This window comes from Pangasianodon hypophthalmus, chromosome 2, assembly GCF_027358585.1.
Source record: "Pangasianodon hypophthalmus isolate fPanHyp1 chromosome 2, fPanHyp1.pri, whole genome shotgun sequence".
Lineage (NCBI taxonomy): Eukaryota > Metazoa > Chordata > Actinopteri > Siluriformes > Pangasiidae > Pangasianodon > Pangasianodon hypophthalmus.
This window is the reverse complement of record NC_069711.1, coordinates 1,315,001-1,337,844: the sequence shown is the minus strand read 5'-3', so window position 1 is coordinate 1,337,844 and position 22,844 is coordinate 1,315,001. Positions and strand designations below refer to the sequence as shown.

Below are 22,844 nucleotides of genomic sequence, written 5' to 3'. Positions count from 1 at the left end.
CTTTAATGGTCCATTGGATAAGTAAGGGTTCTTAGCCTCCTAAAGAGGTTCTACTTGCCTATAGAGAAACTCTGTTGTAGAGTTCCTTATTTTTTCCCCATTAATGGAACCCTTAAAGGGTCTATGTAGGTCACTACAACAAAGTGTTTTTTGTTGTTGTTTTTTGGAAGCTAAGAACCCTTAATTATCCAGCAAACCCTTAAAGAACCCTTGAAGAACCCTTGTTTCTAAGAGTGTGTGTATTAACTGGGTCAGCGTGTGGTACGAACTCCAAATTATTGCTCATTATTTACTTCTTGTTATCTAGAATTCTACCTGGAATCATTTCTTATTGGGAGACACTCTGTTGTTGAGGCTAAGAAAAAATGTCTAGGTGTTGGGTCTGAGATCTCGCAGGATGAAACAAAAAATGTAAAAACGGTGCGTGGTTTCAGGTTTCAGCAAAATTCCCATCCTAACTACATCTCGAAAAATGCACAAAAGGCTTGAAACTAGCCCAAAAAGTTCAGGCATTGGACAAGAGAGAATCATTTTTCTTCCTTTTCTCAGTCTTTGCGTGGGAAATAAGTAAACAGTAGTGTGCACACATTTCTGATTTATTTCTATATTGCTCCAAGACAGCATACAGTATCTCTGCTGGGGTACGGAAAAAATAATCACTTAATTCATTTTTAAAATATTAACTCATACGCTCATTGGTCTTACATGATCATTCTCCATTGTTATTAAAAGAAAATCTTCCTGGCAGGCATTATAATGAAATCCCCCTTAAAGGACGCCATTTTGACCAAAAACTTTCCGGTCTAGACCACGCCCACTTCCATATGAAAGCCTAAAGTACATAAAGTACAAATACAGTGGGATTGCGATTCAGCCCTAACTAATGATTGCAATGATTATTCAAAACAATAGCATGTTTTGAAATAAAAACAAAATAAATACTTTTAAGATATTATGTGTTTATTCAGTCGTCATGTTACGGCCTTTGATCCGAAGTTCACGTGCTTGTATTGTTTATTTTTAAAAGGAAAATCTTTGTTTTATAAGAAAGACAGGTACAGAGTCTGAGCTCTTGGGTAAAAGTGATAAATATCGTATTTTATCTCAGCCTGGTCTAACAGATGTCAGCTTACACACACACACACACACACACACACACAGGCACAGTATATCGCAGATCAGCTTCCATTTATCTGACTGTAACGTGTGTAAGAGTTCTCTGGACGAGACGAATGCTGGAGATGTTCTTTAGATAACGTCTAATCAGAACCATCGTCCTCTGCTAAGACAAACAGCCACGTCCGTGTTAAAGGACCGTCTGTAACTGGTGCGATAACTGTTTATGGACGAGAGCGCAGCTTGCCTTGCATTGTAACACAAAGACGTGAAAGTTGTCTTAAGAGGGAAGACGAGGTAATGCAGGAGTCAGAAAATGGATCTGAACTGTTAAATCTCACAAAAAAAACGTCCCATCATTCATAAAATCATGTCAGTTCCAAATATGAGAGTTTCTGTGTAGAATGTAGTGCATGAAAATGAGCAAATTCAAACAGATTATTATTATTATTATTATTATTATTATTATTATTATTTGCTCCTCGTCAATATGAGGATTCAGAAGAAGAGCTCTGCGACTCTACAACGCACAAAAACAGGACAAAAAAATGACAATAATAAGTAAGTACACTTCACAATTGAAGCGATTTTAAATGACAGGATGATAATAATCATGGAGATTTTTAACTCAACATTAAAATTATTATTATTTAGAACAATTATTCAGGCAATTTAGAAAAAAACATGATTGTGTTGCACATAAAATAGCATTTTCATTTCTTTTCTTTGTTTTCTTTAGGCATTTGGAGGAGCTGTTGCATGTTAAAGAGCAAAATAATTTCCCTCAAATATTAGCTTCATGATTATTGACTATGATTATTAAAGTAATAGATTTGGAAAGAAAGAAAGAAACAAACAAACTAACTAACTAATGAATAGATGAAAAAACATGGGGAAAAGAAAGAGACAGAGATAAAGAAAGGAAGAAAAAAGAAAGAAAGAAACAGCTCTGACTCCAGCTCGTTCTGACTCTAGCACTGACTCCAACACTGACTCTAACACTGACTCCACCACTGACTCTAACACTGACTCCAACACTGACTCCACCACTGACTCTAACACTGACTCCAACACTGACTCCACCACTGACTCCAACACTGACTCCACCACTGACTCTAACACTGACTCCACCACTGGCTCCAACACTGACTCCACCACTGACTCTAACACTGACTCTAACACTGACTCCAACACTGACTCTAGCACTGACTCTAACACTGACTCTAGCACTGACTCTAACACTGACTCCAACACTGACTCTAGCACTGACTCTAACACTGACTCTAGCACTGACTCTAGCACTGACTCCACCACTGACTCTAACACTGACTCCACCACTGGCTCCAACACTGACTCCACCACTGACTCTAACACTGACTCTAACACTGACTCCAACACTGACTCTAGCACTGACTCTAACACTGACTCTAGCACTGACTCTAACACTGACTCCACCACTGACTCTAACACTGACTCCACCACTGGCTCCAACACTGACTCCACCACTGACTCTAACACTGACTCTAACACTGACTCCAACACTGACTCTAGCACTGACTCTAACACTGACTCTAGCACTGACTCTAACACTGACTCCAACACTGACTCTAGCACTGACTCTAACACTGACTCTAGCACTGACTCTAGCACTGACTCCACCACTGACTCTAACACTGACTCCAACACTGACTCCACCACTGACTCTAGCACTGACTCTAACACTGACTCTAGCACTGACTCTAGCACTGACTCCACCACTGACTCCACCACTGACTCTAACACTGACTCCACCACTGACTCCACCACTGACTCCAACACTGACTCCAACACGGACTCCACCACTGACTCTAACACTGACTCCAACACTGACTCCACCACTGACTCTAACACTGACTCTAACACTGACTCCACCACTGACTCTAACACTGACTCCAATACTGACTCTAACACTGACTCTAACACAGACTCTAACACTGACTCCACCACTGACTCCAACACTGACTCCAACACTGACTCCAACACGGACTCCACCACTGACTCTAACACTGACTCCAACACTGACTCCACCACTGACTCTAACACTGACTCTAACACTGACTCCACCACTGACTCTAACACTGACTCCAACACGGACTCCACCACTGACTCTAACACTGACTCCAACACTGACTCCACCACTGACTCCACCACTGACTCTAACACTGACTCCACCACTGACTCTAACACTGACTCCAACACTGACTCCAACACTGACTCCAACACTGACTCCACCACTGACTCTAACACTGACTCCACCACTGACTCTAACACTGACTCCACCACTGACTCCAACACTGACTCCAACACGGACTCCACCACTGACTCTAACACTGACTCCAACACTGACTCCACCACTGACTCTAACACTGACTCCAACACTGACTCCACCACTGACTCTAACACTGACTCCACCACTGACTCCACCACTGACTCTAACACTGACTCCACCACTGACTCTAACACTGACTCCAACACTGACTCTAACACTGACTCCAACACTGACTCCAACACTGACTCCACCACTGATTCTAACACTGACTTTAACACTGACTCTAACACTGATTCTAACACTGACTCTAACACTGACTCTAACACTGACTCCACCGCTGACTCTAACACTGACTCCACCACTGACTCTAGCACTGATGTGTAAAGCAATTTTATTATTATTATTATTATTATTATTATTATTTTTTTTATATAATTACCACTGACTCTGTGTACTCTGCACTTGACTGTTCCTACACATTTCCATTTCACATTTCTGACCAATGAAAATGAGTTTTACGAGTACATTTTAAGCCCCACCCCTTCCCACAATCCACTTGGCGTAAACCTAACAGCACCCTCGCTATAGCTCACAGATAATAAACAGTACAGAGGATTAATCTCAGGGAGTCTTCACACTCTCAGACACAACAGCATGGCAGGTCAGTTCAAAAGTACAGAGCTCAATTCCATGTGAAAACTGCAGACCTGGCAACCCTAGGCAGGGTTTTGGAGTTGTTGTGGATGAGTTTTGACATTCACACAAATGTAACGTGGCCTGTGCTTCCCAGATCACGTCCCAGTGTGGTCTAATAACAGAGAGGAGCTTGGAGGGGAAACGGCAGTTATATGGACCGCTGATTAATTAAAGATATATTGATTATCTTCTGTTTCACAAAACTTCCATGCACAGAAGTGGCGTATTGAATATTAGATATATATTTATATGTATATATATATATATATATAGTACAACAAGACGGGCCCAGAATCGAGTACTTCAGGCTGAGTGTGAAAAAGGAAGTGTATTTAATCGGCAATGTTTTCACAGTGCAGCACTCAGAAACCCTCCTCCCGAACCGGCGTCTTGTTCCTAACAGTCACTATGAGGCTGAACATATGACAGCCAAATTTTATGCCACTGGACAAGCAGATGGTGCTTCACTGTCAGGACAAGGGTCCTTGTGTTGGAGTACGATGAAGATGTGGAACAAAAGAACAACAAGCCAAGACATAATGGTTCTCCATATGAAGGACAGGGACTTTTATCTCTGAACAAGAGAGCCATTTGCGAGTTGTTTTTGCGGACGATGTGTTTGAGTCACTACCTCCTGCTACGCTATTAAGCCATCTGCCATAACTACCTTTGAACAACACAACGCAGAGAGAGCAGGCTGAGTGATGAGGAGAGTCGGAAAAAAAAAAAAAAAAGAAATATTTCAGCCCCACCAACTGGGAAGCTCTTGACTGCTGGTGGTCTGAGGAACGCCGCAGCGGGAGCCACAGATGGAGAAGAGAGAGATGTGGAAAGATGTGAACAAATCAGCAACACAAGAGCTTTTAGTGCACAGTTTTCAAAAGTCTCAGCAGGAAAATGAGCAATGATCGGTCTGATGGAAATAAAACACCACTGAGAACCTGGACGCAATAAACTGACGTCATGTGCCAGGTCTCCTGCGCCTTTTCATTCCATTTACAGCAGGAACTCCTTCTACAGCAGGAACTCCAGCCATTTACAGCAGGAACTCCTTCTATTTTTTTCATCTTTGGTAGATGAATACATTCTTCAGGAATACGTTCTTCTCTGAAATATATGTCAGTGTTCAGGGAGGCTAATGATGGTCTGAAAACTCCCCCTACAGAGAATTTTATTCTAAGGTTCTTATTAAGTACCTTTACTGTATTTGGTTCCTCGTTACCAAGAGATCCAAATAGAGATGTGTGGGCGGAGCAATAAATGGTGCAGATCATTGATTGGTCAAAAAATAATTCCAAATTCTCTGATGTATTTCTTTTTTTTTACCTAGCCTACTAGGGTTAAATGTCATAATTTTATTGTTGTGGTTGTATACAGTGATTTACTATCAAAAAAGCAGCAGCTAAACATAGAGTCATGATACTCTACATACAGAAACCCAACCGTGTCCTGTCTAATCTTATGATGAAAGACTTATGAAAGGCGATAAAATAATTCACTTGTTTATACTGATAAATGTCTGATAGGTCTGCAGAATGGAATGCCGGTGTACTTCTAAAAAGGGTTAAAGAACAACACATCATACTTTTTACCCGCAAGCCGTTGAAGACTTTCAGGAGACTGTGTTGGAAAACTTAAAATTACAGCTCTGTTACAAAGCGCTGACGCTGGAGACTTCTTCCATAAATGTTACATAAACGTCTCCATGTTTTTATATCCGTATATGTGGAGCGTCTGCTGTACAAGTCGCTGTGGATGAGCTGTTACTATAGAAATGATAACGTATTAAGATAAACAGCTTCTGACCAATCAGAGTCGAGAATTCAGCAGTGCTGTGGTGTAATGCCAAATGTCAAAACTGTTTTTTTTTTTTTTTAAAGAAAACCCAGTGGCAAATTTCAAGTTATATTTTACTAATCACGCCTATGACTAGAGGAATTTCTCCTACACTCACGGGTACAGTTCTGCAATGAGACTGAGATAAGTCCTCGACCAGGACACGGGTAGTTTCTGGATTTAGATTTGTTACCGTATTCTCCGGTGGAAATGAGCTATACCTGAATCAGGAAAGAGCAAACTGTAATCATGCATCAGTCATGTTTTTTTTTTGTGTATAACACTGAAAATCAAATGTTAAAACTTTCATTGGCTTCATGCAAACAAAGGCCATATTATTGTTATTCAGAACACTGAGAGACCCTTTTGGTGAAGATGACTGTCAAATTAGGCATCTGTCACTGTTATTCAAGCAGCCGAACAAAAGCTTTTATGTAAGCCATTATACAAGAGGATGCCATGCTTTGAGGAAACACATTTGTTGACTGATTAAAATGTTAAATCACTAATGAGACACGTCCGCTGTCATCTGCATCTCATAATGGAGTTTTAGGAAACTTACGAGTGCGTCCAAAACTTTTCCATCACTAGACAGACGAGACAAAATTTAAATCGTCCATGACATTGACAAGTAAGATTAAACATACAGGTTTAAATCTCTAACAAAAAGATTTGATCAGTTTGAAATAAAAAAAAAAAAGTGCACACGTTAGCTTCATAACATCAAAACTAAACTCATTTTAACCTGCTAAATTTCAGTAACTCCATTTCTAGTTTAAGTCACGCCCACTTCTGCTTTGTTTACATATAATTTCAAAACCAGTTTAAGCCACACCCATATCTGATTTGCATACACATAATTACTATGCACATTTAAGCCACACCCACTTCTGGCTTGTATACACATACTTACAAAGCCAGTTTAAGCCACGCCCACTTCTGGTTTGTATACACATTACTACTATGCAGACTGAAGCCACACCCACTTCTGATTTGCATACACACAATTACTATGCAGACTGAAGCCACGCCCACTTCTGATTTGCATACACACAATTACTATACAGACTGAAGCCACGCCCACTTCTGGTTTGTATACACATAATAATTTAGTTTATTCTGGGAAACCAGTAAGAATAAAAAAAAACAAATATAAATAAATAATAAATGAATTAATAATTGACAATAATTCAATTATTAATCATGAATAATTTAATTATTAAATTAATTAATTTTTGTTTATTTTGTTAATTATTTTATTAATTAATTTTTGTTTATTTGTTTAATAATAAAAAAAATAAAATTTTTACAAAGAAATTGTAATAGGACTCTATAGAGAGATAGAAAGAAAGAGAGAGAGAGAGAGAGAGAGAGTTTTGCCAAAAAAATAAACAATAGAAAAGTTCTGAGTTTCTGCAGCAGACTTTCTTCAGCACTGCTGGCCAAATTCCAGTTTTCCCTCTTGGATAACGAGCGATCCGACGGCATTATGTAACGATTCCATACAGCAGTCTCGAGCTGGCCAAGTTATTACACAGAGAACATCTGACCCTGGACAATCCCTCTGTGTGTGTGTGTGTGTGTGTGTGTCCTAATCCAGTCCTGAAGTGACCCACTCTGTATAGCCGGCAGGTGATAATCTTAAGCCAGCTCCTGAGCGTGTGGCAGTGTGATAAGACGGTTCTCAGTGAAGGATCATGTCCACACGCTGCACACGTCAGGGTTCTAGCGGTGAACGCTCTAGCGGGAACCTTATGTTACTGACTGTTACAAAGCGCTGACACTGGAGACTCCTTCCATAAATGTTAAATAAACATCTCCTTACTTTTTCTCAAATCTGTTTATAAAGTGGAGCGTCTACTGTACACGTCGCTGTGAACGAGCTGTTACTATGGAAACGATAACGTATGAGAACGAGAGCATTAATATAAACCTGCTCTACTGTCAGAGCTGCTGTTATAGAAAACGAATCAACACCTTCTGACCAATCAGAGTCCAGAATTTAACAGCGCTGCTGTGTTGTAAGCAAAAATACTGAAAAATAACATTCAGAAGAGCCTCAGTGTGGGAAAAGAAGGCGTTGATGGTGAGTGACAGGGTGGATATTTATTTCTAAAATAAAAATACGAGTAGTAGCGCCAGCGAGGGAGAGACGAGGTAAAGCGAGGACGCTGGTGCATCGTTTCTCTTCAACACTCTTGATGTTTTGACAGGAAAGTAATGAGAGGAGTGAGGGAGTCACCTCTCCCTATCCATCTGTACACACATCCTCTCTCTCTTTCTCTCTCTCTCCTTTTGTTTTCTTACTTTTCTTTCTACTGGCATCTGCTTAAGATTTTTCTCACCGTGTGCAATCATTCATAGGGTGACGTTTTCTGTAAGGAGATGTTTATGTGACATGTATGGAAGGAGTCTCCAGCGTCAGAGCTTTGTAACAGTCCGAGGTGAAGCTGTAACTTTAAGCTTTCCGACATCTTCAGGACAGAGGAGTTTACGCTTCTTTGTAGTTTTTTTTGTCTTATTAACTTCAAGAGAAGGTAATAAGATGTATGATGTGTCGTTCTTATTATATAAAAATTGTAATCGTTAGCAAATTGCTGTGGCGAAAGAGGAATAAAACACTTGGGGATGTGCAGAGTGGTCACTGTAACTCCATGAAATATTACACATACGTTTTTTCACATATTATACAAACATGGTCATATTATACAAACATGGAGTTAGGGGCGGGGTTAATGGTAGGATTAAGGGTGGAGTTAGTGTTCATATCTTATTTGCATGAAATTGAACCAAACTGACCTATATCAACATTACACTTTTAAATTTGTGCTTTTTTTTTTTTTTTTTTTGCTTTTCTTTGCATTTAAATATAAACCTGATAAAAGAACGAGATGAGAAATCACTTACAGCTGCCGAACTTGAGAGGACAGGCGTGAGCGTCCATGGGGAAATCCTCCAGCTGCATCGGACACTCGGCTGATATGGTCAGTCTGGAGAGAAAGCCAGAATCGTGATCAGTGCCTGAATCACGAAGTCAAATCCCAAAACTCAGTACTAATAACGTCAGCCATGTTGAATTCTTAGTGCTCCACTGAGCACCAGTGCAGGAAAAGTTTACAACCTTCTTCTCTCCTGAACACTTTAAGAAAACTTCTGAAGAAAAGTTCTGAGTGATTCAGATCATTTGACTCAGCTCACCAAAAAGAGTCGACTCTTTCTATTCCCAAACAGCTCCCTGCCATTTTCTTTCTGAACCAGATGGCGATATCAGAACCAGCGATTGTTCTTTTCTGACTATCACTGATATTGTTTCATGAAATCTTATTCTCCCTTCTAATTAAAAAATATTGGATCATATAAATTCTATTTAAATAGTTCTTAATCAGCCAGACACTACAATTGTTCACTGAGAAATACAATAAGCACCCCTATTGTGCCTGCTGTGTGTGTGATTCATTACGAAGATTCATTTATCCTCGTAACTGATCGCCTCTGTCACACAGCCTCAGCCGAGAGTCAAACACACGCCTCACCATTCACACTAACAAACAGCTCAGATGCTGAAAAGAGGTTTTCATGGAAGCATTTTGATTAAAAAGAGTCGAGTCATTCACAAAGCTGTCTCGTTTAACGAGATGACTCATTCCAAAAGCTCAACTGTTCAAACAGCTTGTTTAAAGATCCAAAATGTTCAAAGAGCTGAGTCATTTAAAAAACTGACTCATTCAAAGAACTGACTCGTTCAAAGAGCCGAAACGTTCAAAAAGCTAAATCATTTAAAAACAGACTCATTTGAAGAACTGACTTGTTCAAAGAGCCAAATCATTCAAAAAGACGAATCATTTAAAAAACAGACTCTTTCAAAGAACTGACATGTTCAAAGAGTCGAGTCATTTAAAGTCACGAATCGTTCAAAGAGCTGAATCATTTAAAAACAGACTCATTTGAAGAACTGACTTGTTCAAAGAGCCAAATCATTCAAAAAGCCAAATCATTTAAAAAGCTGAATCATTTAAAAAACAGACTCTTTCAAAGAACTGACATGTTCAAAGAGTCGAATCATTTAACGTCACGAATCGTTCAAAGAGCTGAATCATTAAAAGAACTGACTTGTTCAAAAAGCCATCTGGCTCAAAGAGCAAAATCACTCAAAGGGTCAAAGAGCCGAATTGTTCAAAACACCGTCTGGTTCAAAGAGCCAGATCATGCAAAGAGCCGACTGGAATTGTCTATGGATGTAAATGTTCACTGGATAAACACTGAGCACTGTGTGTGTGTGTGTGTGTGTGTGTGTGTGTGTGTTTATGTGAATTTATTTATTTAGTTATAATGGATAATGGAGCAAGGGCACCACCAAGCTCTGGGCCCCATCCACATCACTGACAGATAAATCTCTCTCTCTCACACACACACACACACACACACACGCACACACGCACGCACGCATTTTATCTATTCTATCTGGTGTATCTTTATTTTTGTTTTGATCCTGCAGCAGTATTAGTGATGGAGCCACAGTGCCACCTAGAGGTCACTTCCTTCCGTGGAGCCTCAGACTGAAGAACAGCTTTTTAATAATGTAGAGCTTTTTTTAAAGAAATAAAAATATAATATCATGATAATTAAAGCTTCAACAGCTATCACAATCGAATAAATGATCATTAGCCTAGAGGGTCCCATCATCATCATCTTCCTCTTTCTCCTCCTCCTCCTCATCATCATCATCATCTGCATCATCATCATCATCATCTTCCTCTTTCTCCTCCTCCTCATCATCATCTGCATCATCATCATCTTCTTCTTCTTCATCATCTTCCTCCTCCTCAGTTAAAGCTTCAACAGCTATCACAATCAAATAAATGATCATTAGCCTAGAGGGTCCCATCATCATCATCTTCCTAATCCTCTTCATCATCTTCCTCCTCATCATCATCATCTGCATCATCATCATCATCTGCATCATCATATTCTTCTTCATGATCTTCCTCCTCCTCCTCCTTCTCCTCAACATCATCTTCCTCTTCCTCATCATCATCTGCATCTTCTTCATCTTCCTCATCATCATCTTCATCCTCATCTTCTTCTTCTTCTTCATCATCATCATCAGCAGCAGCAGCAGCAGCTTCCTCATCAGCATCTGCATCATCATCATCCTTATTCTCACCCTCACTTTCTCCATGTAGCTCCACTGTAACTCCATCATCATCATCATCATCTTCCTCATCATCATCTTATACAGAATAGAATAATGTACTATAATCTTCATCTTCATCATCATCTTCCTCATCATCATCTTATACAGAATAGAATAATGTACTATAATCTTCATCTTCATCATCATCTTCCTCATCATCATCTTATACAGAACAGAATAATGTACTATAATCTTCCTCATCATCATCTTCCTCATCATCATCTTATACAGAACAGAATAATGTACTATAATCTTCCTCATCATCATCTTCCTCCTCCTCCTCCTCATCTTCATCATCATCATCATCATCATCACCATCTTCCTCATTATCATCTACCAGAATAGAATAATGTAAATGTAATCTTCATCCTCCTCATCATGATCTTATGCAGAATAGATATAATGTACTATGATCTTCCTCATCATCATCATCCTCATCATCATCTTATACAGAACAGAATAATATACTATAATCTTCATCCTCCTCATCTTCCTCCTCCTCCTCCTCATCTTCATCATCATCATCATCTTCTTCATCATTTTATACAGAACAGAATAATGTACTATAATCTTCATCCTCCTCATCTTCCTCCTCCTCCTCCTCATCTTCATCATCATCATCATCATCATCATCACCATCTTCCTCATTATCATCTACCAGAATAGAATAATGTAAATGTAATCTTCATCCTCCTCATCATGATCTTATGCAGAATAGATATAATGTACTATGATCTTCATCATCATCATCATCATCTTCCTCATCATCATCTTATACAGAACAGAATAATGTACTATAATCTTCCTCATCATCATCATCCTCATCATCATCTTATACAGAACAGAATAATGTACTATATTACATATATTATTTTTACTTTATTTATTTATTTGCAGAGAACCAAAATGGTTCATGTTGCTTGGAGGTAAAATAGAGACCTTTTACTATTATTGTTTCCTATTTATTCTGTTCTATAAAGATGTAAAATTTATTAAAAAATTATGAATCTTTTTTTAAATCAGTTTTGTTAGCTTTGAGTCTATTTTCTATCTAGTTTCATATTTATTAGTAAATACAGCTGTTATACAGTAAGATAGTATGATGGTAACTGTTTTTGTTTTGTCCCATCTTTAAAATAATGTAAAGTTAAATAACAAAAAAAAAAAAGAAGAATTTCTTGCCACTCCAGAAAGAGTTTTATATTTCAGTGAACAGCTCATGGTATAATTCTATCATAAACAGGATCATCAGTTTTTTCACTGTCCTGCAGCGCCCTCTTGTGGTCACAAGCAGAAATGCTGCTAGAGATTAAAATTTCTGTTTCATCATTCAAGCTTGCCCCTAAACATAAAACTGAAAATCTGAAACTGAGGAAGATTTTAATCTTTAGAAACAGGAATTGTGTTGATGAACACTTGCTAATTATTTAACCCTGCAGAGAGGAAAGCCAGAGAAAGAGAACGAGAGGGAAAGAGAGAATTTCTGCCAGTTTTACAGGAGAAGAGAAAAACACATCGAACCCAACTTCAGTCCTCGTTTGTTTGTCTGTTTGTTTGTTTGTTACAGAATGCCATAAAATGAGAAGTCTGTCCAACTGTCCTCTCCTCACAAAGGCCACTGTTTTGTTTGTTTGTTTGTTTGCTTGGTAGTTTGTTTTTGTTTTTGTTTATTTTTCGTATACAGTACGTACTGAATGTTTAAAGGGAGTAGCTTGTGTGCTTACATGCTAAGCATTGTTGAAAAAAAAAAAAAAAGAAAGTGAGAAAGGGAAAGATGTAGACAGTAACGTAACACTCCATTACATTAACAAGTGAAAATTATACTAAAATTCTAAAATAAAATTAAAATCATTTATAAAATTAAGTACAAATAAACACTACAACTAGTGAGTCTGGGATCAGCAACAATCAAACTTCTGGAGCGTCTCGTGTCGTTTAGACAGTAAATAAACCGAGAGTAAATAATCAAGATTTAAACGGCAGCCATGTTAATGCTGTGTTCGGTGTGAACAGCGTTACGGTTTTGGTTACAGTTATTCTGAGCAGCGAGTGTGTTGTAGGGAGGTGAGATGAGTCAGGAGTGTGTCTCACACTGACGCTCCTGAGAGAGTGTGTAATTATTCACGTGGGACACGCAGAAATCTGTCTCACGAGGGGGTAATTTACAGCGCCAGGGTTTACACTGTGTGTGGGACAAATGATGGGGTTATAGAGTGAGTGAACGAGCTCTCTGTGTGTGTGTGTGTGTGTGTGTGTGTGTGTGTGTGTGCGGGAAGAGCTGAAAGCAAAAACATGTCCAACAAAACAAAGAGGCGAGTAATGAGGTGTGATCGGCCCAGTCCTCGGAAATAAATCCGCACTTCTACAGAACAGTGTGAACAACAAACAAACAACACACAAAAAAAAACAAACGCAAAACATGACCGATGTCATAGAAACTATCAATATTATCCAATCAGTAAAGAGGATTTGCGATCAATCAATCAATCAATCAATCAATCAATCAACGGCGACAGCAAAATCAAGAGCAAACAATAAAATTTGTAAAAAGCATCAGAATCGATTCAGGCAGCACCGTGTGTTGTGCTGTTACAGGAAAATAATCAACGACAGGGTGGTGTGATGAAGCGGAGTTACTGTTACCACGGTGATTATTTTCCTCCAGCAGCACCATCTGAAGTGTTTTATTCCTCTTACACCACAGCAACTTCCCAACAAATTTTTATTTATTAAAAAATATTGTTATACTTTTTATCCATTTATAGTTACAATTAATTTTGTGGAACAATCATGAAGTTCCTGTTCCTTCTTCCTTCCTTCATTCCTTTCCTCCAATGAAGAAGTTCCTGTTCTTAGTTAGTTAGTTAGTTAGTTAGTTAGTTTCTTTCTTTCTTTTGTTCTTTCTTTCTTTCTTTCTTTCTTTCTGTCTTTCTTTCTTTCTTTCTTTCTTTCTTTCTTTCTTTCCTGTAAACTTCTCTGTCCTGAAGATGTTGGAAAACTTAAACTTAAAGCTTTATCTCTGATTGTTACAAAGCGCTGACACTGGAGACTCCTTCCATAAATGTTAAATAAACATCTCCTTACAGAAAACTCCATATTCCATATTAATGAGTACACACATTTAAAAATACATGGAAAGTCCAACACACACACACACACACACACACATTAGCGCTCGTTATTGGGGGTTAATGGGGGTGGTGGTAAATTAGAAACTAAACGTCTTGCTGTAAATTCTTTGCGTTTTTAATTTTGTGGGCAGGGCGTGCAAGCTTTTGCATTCACACTCGATTATTTAATTTAATTATTTAAATATGTGATTTTAAAATAAAAATCAGATTCATGCTGTTATTCCCGTATATTCCGTTATATCTATAAATCCCTGCGTGACAGTCACACCTCTCCTGAGACACAGTGAGAAGAGTGTGTTTGAGTTTGAAACGGAACTGCACGGTGTGTGAGCGAGTGTAACACACACACACACACACACACACACACACACCGTATAAATCCACCAGGAGTGTGTGATTTACTGCAGCAGAGTCGATAACATAACGATCTCCATCATTCAGTAACTGGAGCTGAACTCATCAATAGCTCAGTGTTTAATTAACCGAGCGAGCTAAAAATCATCAGCGTGATGAAACGAGATTAAAGGTGTGATTAGTGTGGAGTCTCTAATTCTTTTGTTTGGCAAACAAACAAACTGTCACATCAACACTGGACTACAATTCCCACAACACCTCACAGCCTACAAACATGGCCTCTCGGGACTACAACACCCAGACTACACACTTACTGACACGTTCTAGCTTCACGTTCACCTGACTACTGATTACACTCACCTGCGGAACACACACACACACACACACACGCACACACACACACACACACACACATACTATAAATAATAAAAACTTTGGACATTATTACAAAGCGAAGTATTGCGAATTATGTTCCTACCTGACCAGACCTCTCTCTCTCTCTCTGTGCGTGTGTGTGTGTGTGTGTGTGGGTGTGTGTGTGTGTGTGGGTGTGTGTGTGTGTGAGTGTGTGAGTGTGTGTGTGGGTGTATGTGTATGTATGATAGTCTAGTTATTGACTTTGTTTCTGGTTGTTTTTTATTTTGGTATCATCTGTTTTAGTCTGTTTGCCGATTGCCTGACCATCTATCTGTTTTTGTTTTTTTTTTGACACAAACAAACAAATACAAATATTCCAATCACACGCTCAAAGAATTAATGACATAATGACATCCGCAACAGGGGAAATAACAGAAAATAATATTAATGGTAAATATATAAAAAGAAACAAAGAAAGAAAAAGGGAGGAAGGAAGGAAAAGAATGAAAGAATGCAAGCAAAAGGCAAAAAAGAAAACAGAATAAAGTTTGGGGGATAAACATTAAGAAAGAAAGAAAGAAAGAAAGAAAGAAAGAAAGAAAAATATGCTGTGAAAGCAAAAAATGAAAAAAGAAAGGAAGGAAAAGAAGGAAGAGGAAACAATGAAGGAAGTGAAGGAAAGAAAGTAATGAAGAAAGAAGGAAAAGGAAAGGTGTAAAAAGGAAATGAACAGATCCACCATTGGGAACCCTGCAGTAAATAGTCTTTACTGAAACACACATTTGACGGACGAATAAAAAACAAACTGAATCACAGCTGCACCGTCCATTAAACACCTTCTTACTGAAGCTTTATTATTCAGAAGCTATTCAGAAGTTTGTTTTTTTGAAGATTTACTTTCCAGAATGTTTATTTTCCAGAAAGTTTTTTTTGAAGGTTTATTTTTCAGAAGGTTTTTTAGAAGTTTTATTTTTCAGGTTTATTTTTTTTAGGTTTATGTTTCAGGATGTTTTTTTTTTCAGAAGGTTCATTTTTCTGAAGGTTTACTTTTCAGGTTTATTTTTCAGGATGTTTATTTTTTCAGAAGGTTTATGTTTCAGGATTTTAACCCGAGGCTCGTCTCGGAGCTCGTACAGCGCTGCACTGAAAGCAGGCCAGCACGTTTCCACCACCCACAGTCTAAAAGTGGAACACTCTAAAGCTTTTATTAGATTTAAAAAAAGCAGGTTAGAAGATGAACAAAGGAAACATGAAGCAGAAACAACCGCTCTGTAGAGAACCTGCTCTGTAGGGAACCTGCTCTGTAGAGAACTGCTCTGTAGAGAACCTGCTCTGTAGAGAACCTGCTCTGTAGAGAACTGCTCTGTAGAGAACCTGCTCTGTAGAGAACCGCTCTGTAGAGAACCTGCTCTGTAGAGAACCTGCTCTGTAAGGAACCTGCTCTGTAGAGAACTGCTCAGTAGAGAACCTGATCTGTAGAGAACCTGCTCTGTAGGGAACCTGCTCTGTAGAGAACCGCTCTGTAGAGAACTGCTCAGTAGAGAACTGCTCTGTAGAGAACCTGCTCTGTAGAGAACTGTTCTGTAGAGAACCGCTCTGTAGGGAACCTGCTCTATAGAGAACCTGCTCTGTAAGGAACCTGCTCTGTAGAGAACTGCTCAGTAGAGAACCTGATCTGTAGAGAACCTGCTCTGTAGGGAACCTGCTCTGTAGAGAACCGCTCTGTAGAGAACCTGCTCTGTAGAGAACCGCTCTGTAGAGAACCTGCTCTGTAGGGAACCTGCTCTGTAGAGAACCGCTCTGTAGAGAACTGCTCAGTAGAGAACCGCTCTGTAGGGAACCTGCTCTATAGAGAACTGCTCTGTAGAGAACCGCTCTGTAGAGAACTGCTCAGTAGAGAACCTGATCTGTAGAGAACCGCTCTGTAGAGAACCTGCTCTGTAGAGAACTGATCTGTAGAGAACCTGCTCTGTAGGGAACCTGCTCTGTAGAGAACTGTTCTGTAGAGAACTGCTCTGTAGGGAACCTGCTCTATAGAGAACTGCTCAGTAGAGAACTGATCTGTAGAGAACTGCTCAGTAGAGAACCTGATCTGTAGAGAACCGCTCTGTAGAGAACCGCTCTGTAGAGAACCGCTCTGTAGGGAACCGCTCTGTAGAGAACCGCTCTGTAGAGAACCTGCTCTGTAGAGAACTGTTCTGTAGAGAACTGCTCTGTAGAGAACTGTTCTGTAGAGAACTGCTCTGTAGAGAACCTGCTCTGTAGAGAACTGATCTGTAGAGAACCTGCTCTGTAAGGAACCTGCTCTGTAGAGAACTGATCTGTAGAGAACCTGCTCTGTAAGGAACCTGCTCTGTAGAGAACTGCTCTGTAGAGAACTGCTCTGTAGAGAACTGTACAGAACCTACTCTGTAGAGATTATTAAAGAACATGTTATAGTTTTATCCTTTTATAGTTACACGTAATGTTGTGGAACGTCGGTGAAAGACGTTCAGCACTAAACACTAAAACACCTCTGTTTTTTCCTTCCTTTTTTATTCGCTGTTGGAATTTTTGGTTGTAAAATATAAAACAGAAACGAGTTACTTTTCAGAAACTGAATGAGTTTGTGAACCGGGTCTCAGTGAGGAGATTCTCCTGAACAGTGGGTTTAGTGTTGATACAAGCAAAAAGTACAGAGTAAAGTACAGTAGAGCAAAAAGTGTGTGTGTGTGTGTGTGTGTGTGTGTGTGAGTGTGTGTGTGTGTGTGTGTGTGTGACAATATGGTTAAAGAAGCAGACAGTCCATGGAGACTCAACAAGGGCAAACACACACACACACACACACACACTATCTTTTTTCCCTTATATTTCACTGACTTCCATCACCTTTCCTCTATCTTCTCATTCCTTTCCTTTCATTTCTTCTTTCATTCCTGCCTTCTCTTTCCTTTCTTTCATTCAATTATCTCCTTTCATGCAGTTCTTTCTTTATTTACTTTCTTACTTCTTTCATTTCATTTCCTTTCCTTCCATCCCATTCCCTTCCTATCTGCTCGCTTTTCTCTTCTTTCTTTTCATTTTTTTTCCTTCACCTGTTTTAAAATCTTTTCTTTTAAATCTCTTTCATCGTTCCTTTTGCTTTCCTTTCTTCCCTTCTTATTTCCTTTCCTTCTCTTTTCTTTTCTTTTCCTTCCATCCCTTTCCTTTACTTTTCCCTTCCTTCTTTCTCTCCTGTTTTGCTCCTCATTGCTTTCTGTTTATTTTTTTTTCGCTTTCTGTTTATTTTCTCCTCTTCCTTTGTTTCTTTTTTCTTTCTCTTCTTTCCAAACACTCTTTTCACCTCTCTGTCTTTCTTTCTTTCTTTCTTTCTTTCTTTTCGTCCGCTCTCCTTCCCTTGTAATCATTTCTTTTCCTACTTTCCCTTTGCATTACTTTCTTCCCTCCTTATTTCCTTTCCCTTTTGATTTCTTCCTTCATTTCATTGTTTACTTCTTTCCTTTCTTTCTTCTTTTTAGTTATCGTTTAGTTCTATTTATTGCTTTTCTTTCTTTTCCCTTTATTTCCTTTATTCCTTCTTTTTATTTTGTTTTTTTGTTTTTGTTTTGTTTTCTTTCCTCCCTCCTCCATGTTTCTTTCCATTTCTTTCCTTCCTTCCAGTTCTTCTTCTTCCAGTTTAAATAAAAAAAATTGAAACATAAATAATTAGAAAGAGTGTGTGTGTGTGTGTGTGTGTGTGTGTGTGTAGTTTTTTCTTTAAGCTCATGTAAGCTGTATGTTAAAAACTGAAATCTTTTTTTGAGGCTAATGTGCCTGAAGCATTTGTGCTTTGTCTAGCCCCCCTGAGGCTTTACCCCTCTCTCTCTCTCTCTCTCTCTCTCTCTCTGTTCTTCTCATACACACATAACATGGATCATTAACGTTTGCACAATTAGCTTACATTCTCACAATGTAATCATTATTCTAGTACACTGCATTAGTTCCACCAACAACAGCAGATCGAATAAGAGCTGTTTCAAATACAGTTTGTTCTAAAACACTCAAATATGTTTTAGACACCCGCTGGTTTGAGACAGTAAAAAAACAGACAGTGTATTCCACGCCTTTCCATCTCCAAAGTAAAAAAAAAAAACTCTAACAATACTAAATGTCACCTTTAAGGTACTTTAAAGATCTTTAAGGTTTGATTGCAATTAAATCTTAAAATTAATTTTAAAAACACACTCTGTTGCATAAATAAAGCTATCATATTGTGTAACGAATAAAAACTTCACTCGTAGAACATTTAGAACCCATAACAGTTCTTCGGTTGTCCCTCTTGGTGAAACCCTACAAAAGAGTGTTTCCTAGTTTCTTAGTAGAACCTTTTTTTTGGAAGCTAAGACCCCTTAATTATCCGGAGAAGCCTTAAAGAACCCTGGAAGAACGCGTTTGGTGAAAAGGAAGCACATTTAATTATCTAATGAACCCCTAAAGAGCCCTCCTTGAAAACTAAGAACCAGCTATCTACTTTGAAAGACAACTATCTGCTTTCCTGAAGCATGTTTTTAGCTGTTGGATTTGCAAAATTGTGGGGTAGGTCATAAGGAAACTGTTGCTAGGCAACAGAGAAATATGGACACTGAGCAAAACCTAGCTACTAATCAAAGTTAGCTAGAATATAGCTATTAAGTCATTTTGTAAACAGTGTAAAAACAGTGTAAAAAAGTGTAGCGACAGCAAAAAATATGCAAAATTGTCTAGAAGGTCAATATTTACCTCAGATGTGTTGGTAAATTGTTTTAAAAAAGACTAATAAGGACTAAATTTACAGTGTGGTTAGCATTGATTGCTAGCCTTGAACATTAGCTAGTTTCTGCTCATTGTCCATGTTCCTCAGTTGCCTAGCAACAGTTACCTCAGAACATAAGCCACTAATTTGCAACCGAGAAAATTGATACTGAGCTGAAACTAGCGAAATAACTGAAACTAGCGAATAATCACGGCTAGCTAGAATATTACTATAATGTAAAGACTATAAACAATGTAAAGACTGAATGACAGCAGAAATTAGATACATTTTTCAAAAAGTTTAACATTTTCCTCAGATATGTTGCTAAACCTTGAAGAAAAGACTCATAAGGACTAAATTGACACTGTAATTACACTTAGCACTGATCACCGTCCTTGGATATTAGCTAATTTTCTGTTCTTCAGTTGCCTAGCAACAGTTTTGAAGAACCTAAACCACCATTTTGCAAACGGTTGCTAGGCAAACTGAGAAATGTGGACACTGAGCAGAAACTAGCTAATGATGATGAAGACTAGCTAGAAAATAGCTTTAAAGTAATTTTTAAAGTACACGATTTAAAGTAACTAATTAAAATTATCTAGAATATAGGTAATAATTATATCAGATAGACAATGTGACAGGAGGAAATAGACAAAATTGTCAGGAAGGTCAACATTTACCTCAGATTTGTTGGTAAATTGTTTAAAAAAAGACTAGTAGTTACACTTTACCATTGATCTCTAGCCTTTAGACATTAGCTAGTTTCTGCTTAGTGTCCATGTTCCTCAGTTGCCTAGCAACCGTTTCCTTAAGTTAAGCTAATAAAATGCAATCGAATGAACAAAGCTAGCTAGAACATAGCTATTACGTCTCATTAAACACAATGTAAATACAGAATGCCAGCAGAAATTTGATGCATTTGTCAGGAAGGTCAACGTTTACCTCAGATATGTTGGGAAATCGTAAAGAAAAGACTAAATGTTCGCTGTCGTTACACTTAGCATTGATCGCTAGCCAGATTTCATGATTTTATGCATTCTGTCATACTGAGAATTACCTCAGAGTTATTTTTTGAATCCAGAGAATGAAATAAAAGTGAAAAGTCCCAAGATTCATAGGATTCGTAGTGGATTCTTAAGAAACTCACTGCTGTGTTAATCTCACAATCCCTCACCTCATGGTGTAGAGCAGCGTGCCGTCATCCTGCAGCCTCAGCAGCTTGTTCGGCGTGGTCATGTTGTGCGCGATGGATTTCTTGCCGTTCAGGAAGAAGGTGTCTGGAGTCCAGATGTTGCTGGCCAGCAGGTTATTCAGAGGCAGCATCCCCATGGGACCTTTGAAGCGCAAGCGCTCATCCTTCCAACTTTGGCGGAAAAACACATCGATTGTGTACTCCTGCGGAGGGAAAAAAGGAATGAGATATAGTAGCTGAGTAGAATTAATCTCAGGAGGTGCCCAGATTCCCAAAAGTGTGACACAGATAAGCAGTATGTGATATGCAAATGAGCAATATTAGCATTATCTGTATGCTAATGCAGCAGGTTATTGAAGAACAGTGGGAGTTTTCATAACAGAAGTGTGGGAGGTTTTTTTTTTATTCGTTTCTTACCATCTCAGTATCAGACACGGGACCAAAACTGGTGACAAAGATGTTGGTCTTGATCTCAGTCACCTTTTCTGTCGAGGTCACACAGAGAAAATGAGTTCGATTATTACTGGATCAATTTCACACCTACAACACATTCCCCAGGGGTTTATAAGATCAGCTGGACCACTGACAGGGAAGGAGAAGAATTAATTTAATAGCCGGATATTGGAGTGACTAATAAAGACATTCATTTAGAGACCTGTTAAAAAGTTTAAAGCCTTAAAAGGCTTTGTAAGATATTAATTAAATGTTGTATATTTAACCATTTATAGCTACAGTTCATTTAGTAAAATATCTGTGAAACAAAGTAGTTCCTGTTCTCGTTTACATTATAGCAGCCTCTGACTGTTACAAAGTGCTGACACTGGAGACTCCTTCCACGAATGTTAAATAAGCAACAATTTATAAATCTGTTTATAAAGTGGAACGACTGTCGTACGAGCCCCTGTGAATGAGCTGTTACTATAGAAACGATGACGCATTAGAATGATTGCATTAATATAAACCTGTACTACTGTCAGAGCTGCTGTTATAGGAAATTAATCAACACCTTCTGACCAATCAGAGTCCAGAATTTGACTGCGCTGTGGTAAAATAAGTTCTCAAGAGCAAAAACTCTGAAAGGTCGGCTTAATTATCATTGAAAAATTATATTCTGATTGCTTTGTAGTAGTTTAAAGAGTTTTCAACATTAAAATTTTAATGTCTTTAAGTTTTAGCACCCTCTACTGGCTGAGACATGAATTGCAATTTCAATTAAAACATTGACAAGCCTTAGAATTTCACCCAATACCCCGCCCTCTCTGAGTTTCCTAAAAAGGACAACGGGCAGGACTGTGCAGCTGTTCAAGTTTAGGAGGGTGAGGCTAATTTCCAGGCCAGAAAAAATTGATTTTTTATATTCTCGCAAAACACAAAGGGTTTTTTTATTTAAATAATTAATTGCATAATTATAATAGTAGAAATGTAAATGTAGAAATGTAATGTATTGTAATGTTTAAACAATACAGACTGCACCTTTAATATTACAGACCGCACCTTTAATATTACAGACTGCACCTTTAATATTAAAAAAACACCTTAAATGAAGAAATTACTGAGTTCCATTGCACTGCAATATTGCGAAATGCAATCATATCATTTTCCAAGCGGTTTGTCATGTAGAAGTGTAATGTAATGCTTAAATATTACAAGCCGCTCCTTTATGAGCGTTGACCAGCGTCATAATCTCAGAATCTCCTCTCTGAACGCCGATGCCTCAGGCGATATATTCGTTTTAAATCTCATTTAAATCTCATCATCCAATGCCGTCTTTTGTCTGCAAACATCATGAGGCAGCCGCTAGAGACGTGAGTTCTGCTCTACAGTGAATAGAGGAGGCCAGGGTCTTTTTTTTCTCCTCTCGCTCCCCCTCTACCATGCTTTAGTCCTCAGAGAACAATAAACCTTCCCTC

At 38.5% G+C, this 22,844-nt stretch overlaps 1 protein-coding gene across 2 annotated transcripts in view; it reads right to left on the bottom strand.

The window, feature by feature from the left end:
* The window catches only part of gabra5 (gamma-aminobutyric acid type A receptor subunit alpha5), a 90,322-nt gene that overhangs the window by 63,754 nt on the left and 3,724 nt on the right, over positions 1 to 22,844 (bottom strand). For both annotated transcript variants that reach the window (XR_008301053.1, XM_026945590.3), the window contains exons 4-6: positions 21,352 to 21,419; positions 20,917 to 21,137; positions 8,864 to 8,946 (exon numbers count right to left, since the gene is read on the bottom strand). Coding sequence is in view for 1 of the 2 variants with exons in the window: in XM_026945590.3 (XP_026801391.2) it covers positions 8,864 to 8,946; positions 20,917 to 21,137; positions 21,352 to 21,419 (372 nt within the window). In the remaining variant the exon portion in view is untranslated. The remainder of the gene's footprint in view (positions 1 to 8,863; positions 8,947 to 20,916; positions 21,138 to 21,351; positions 21,420 to 22,844) is intronic.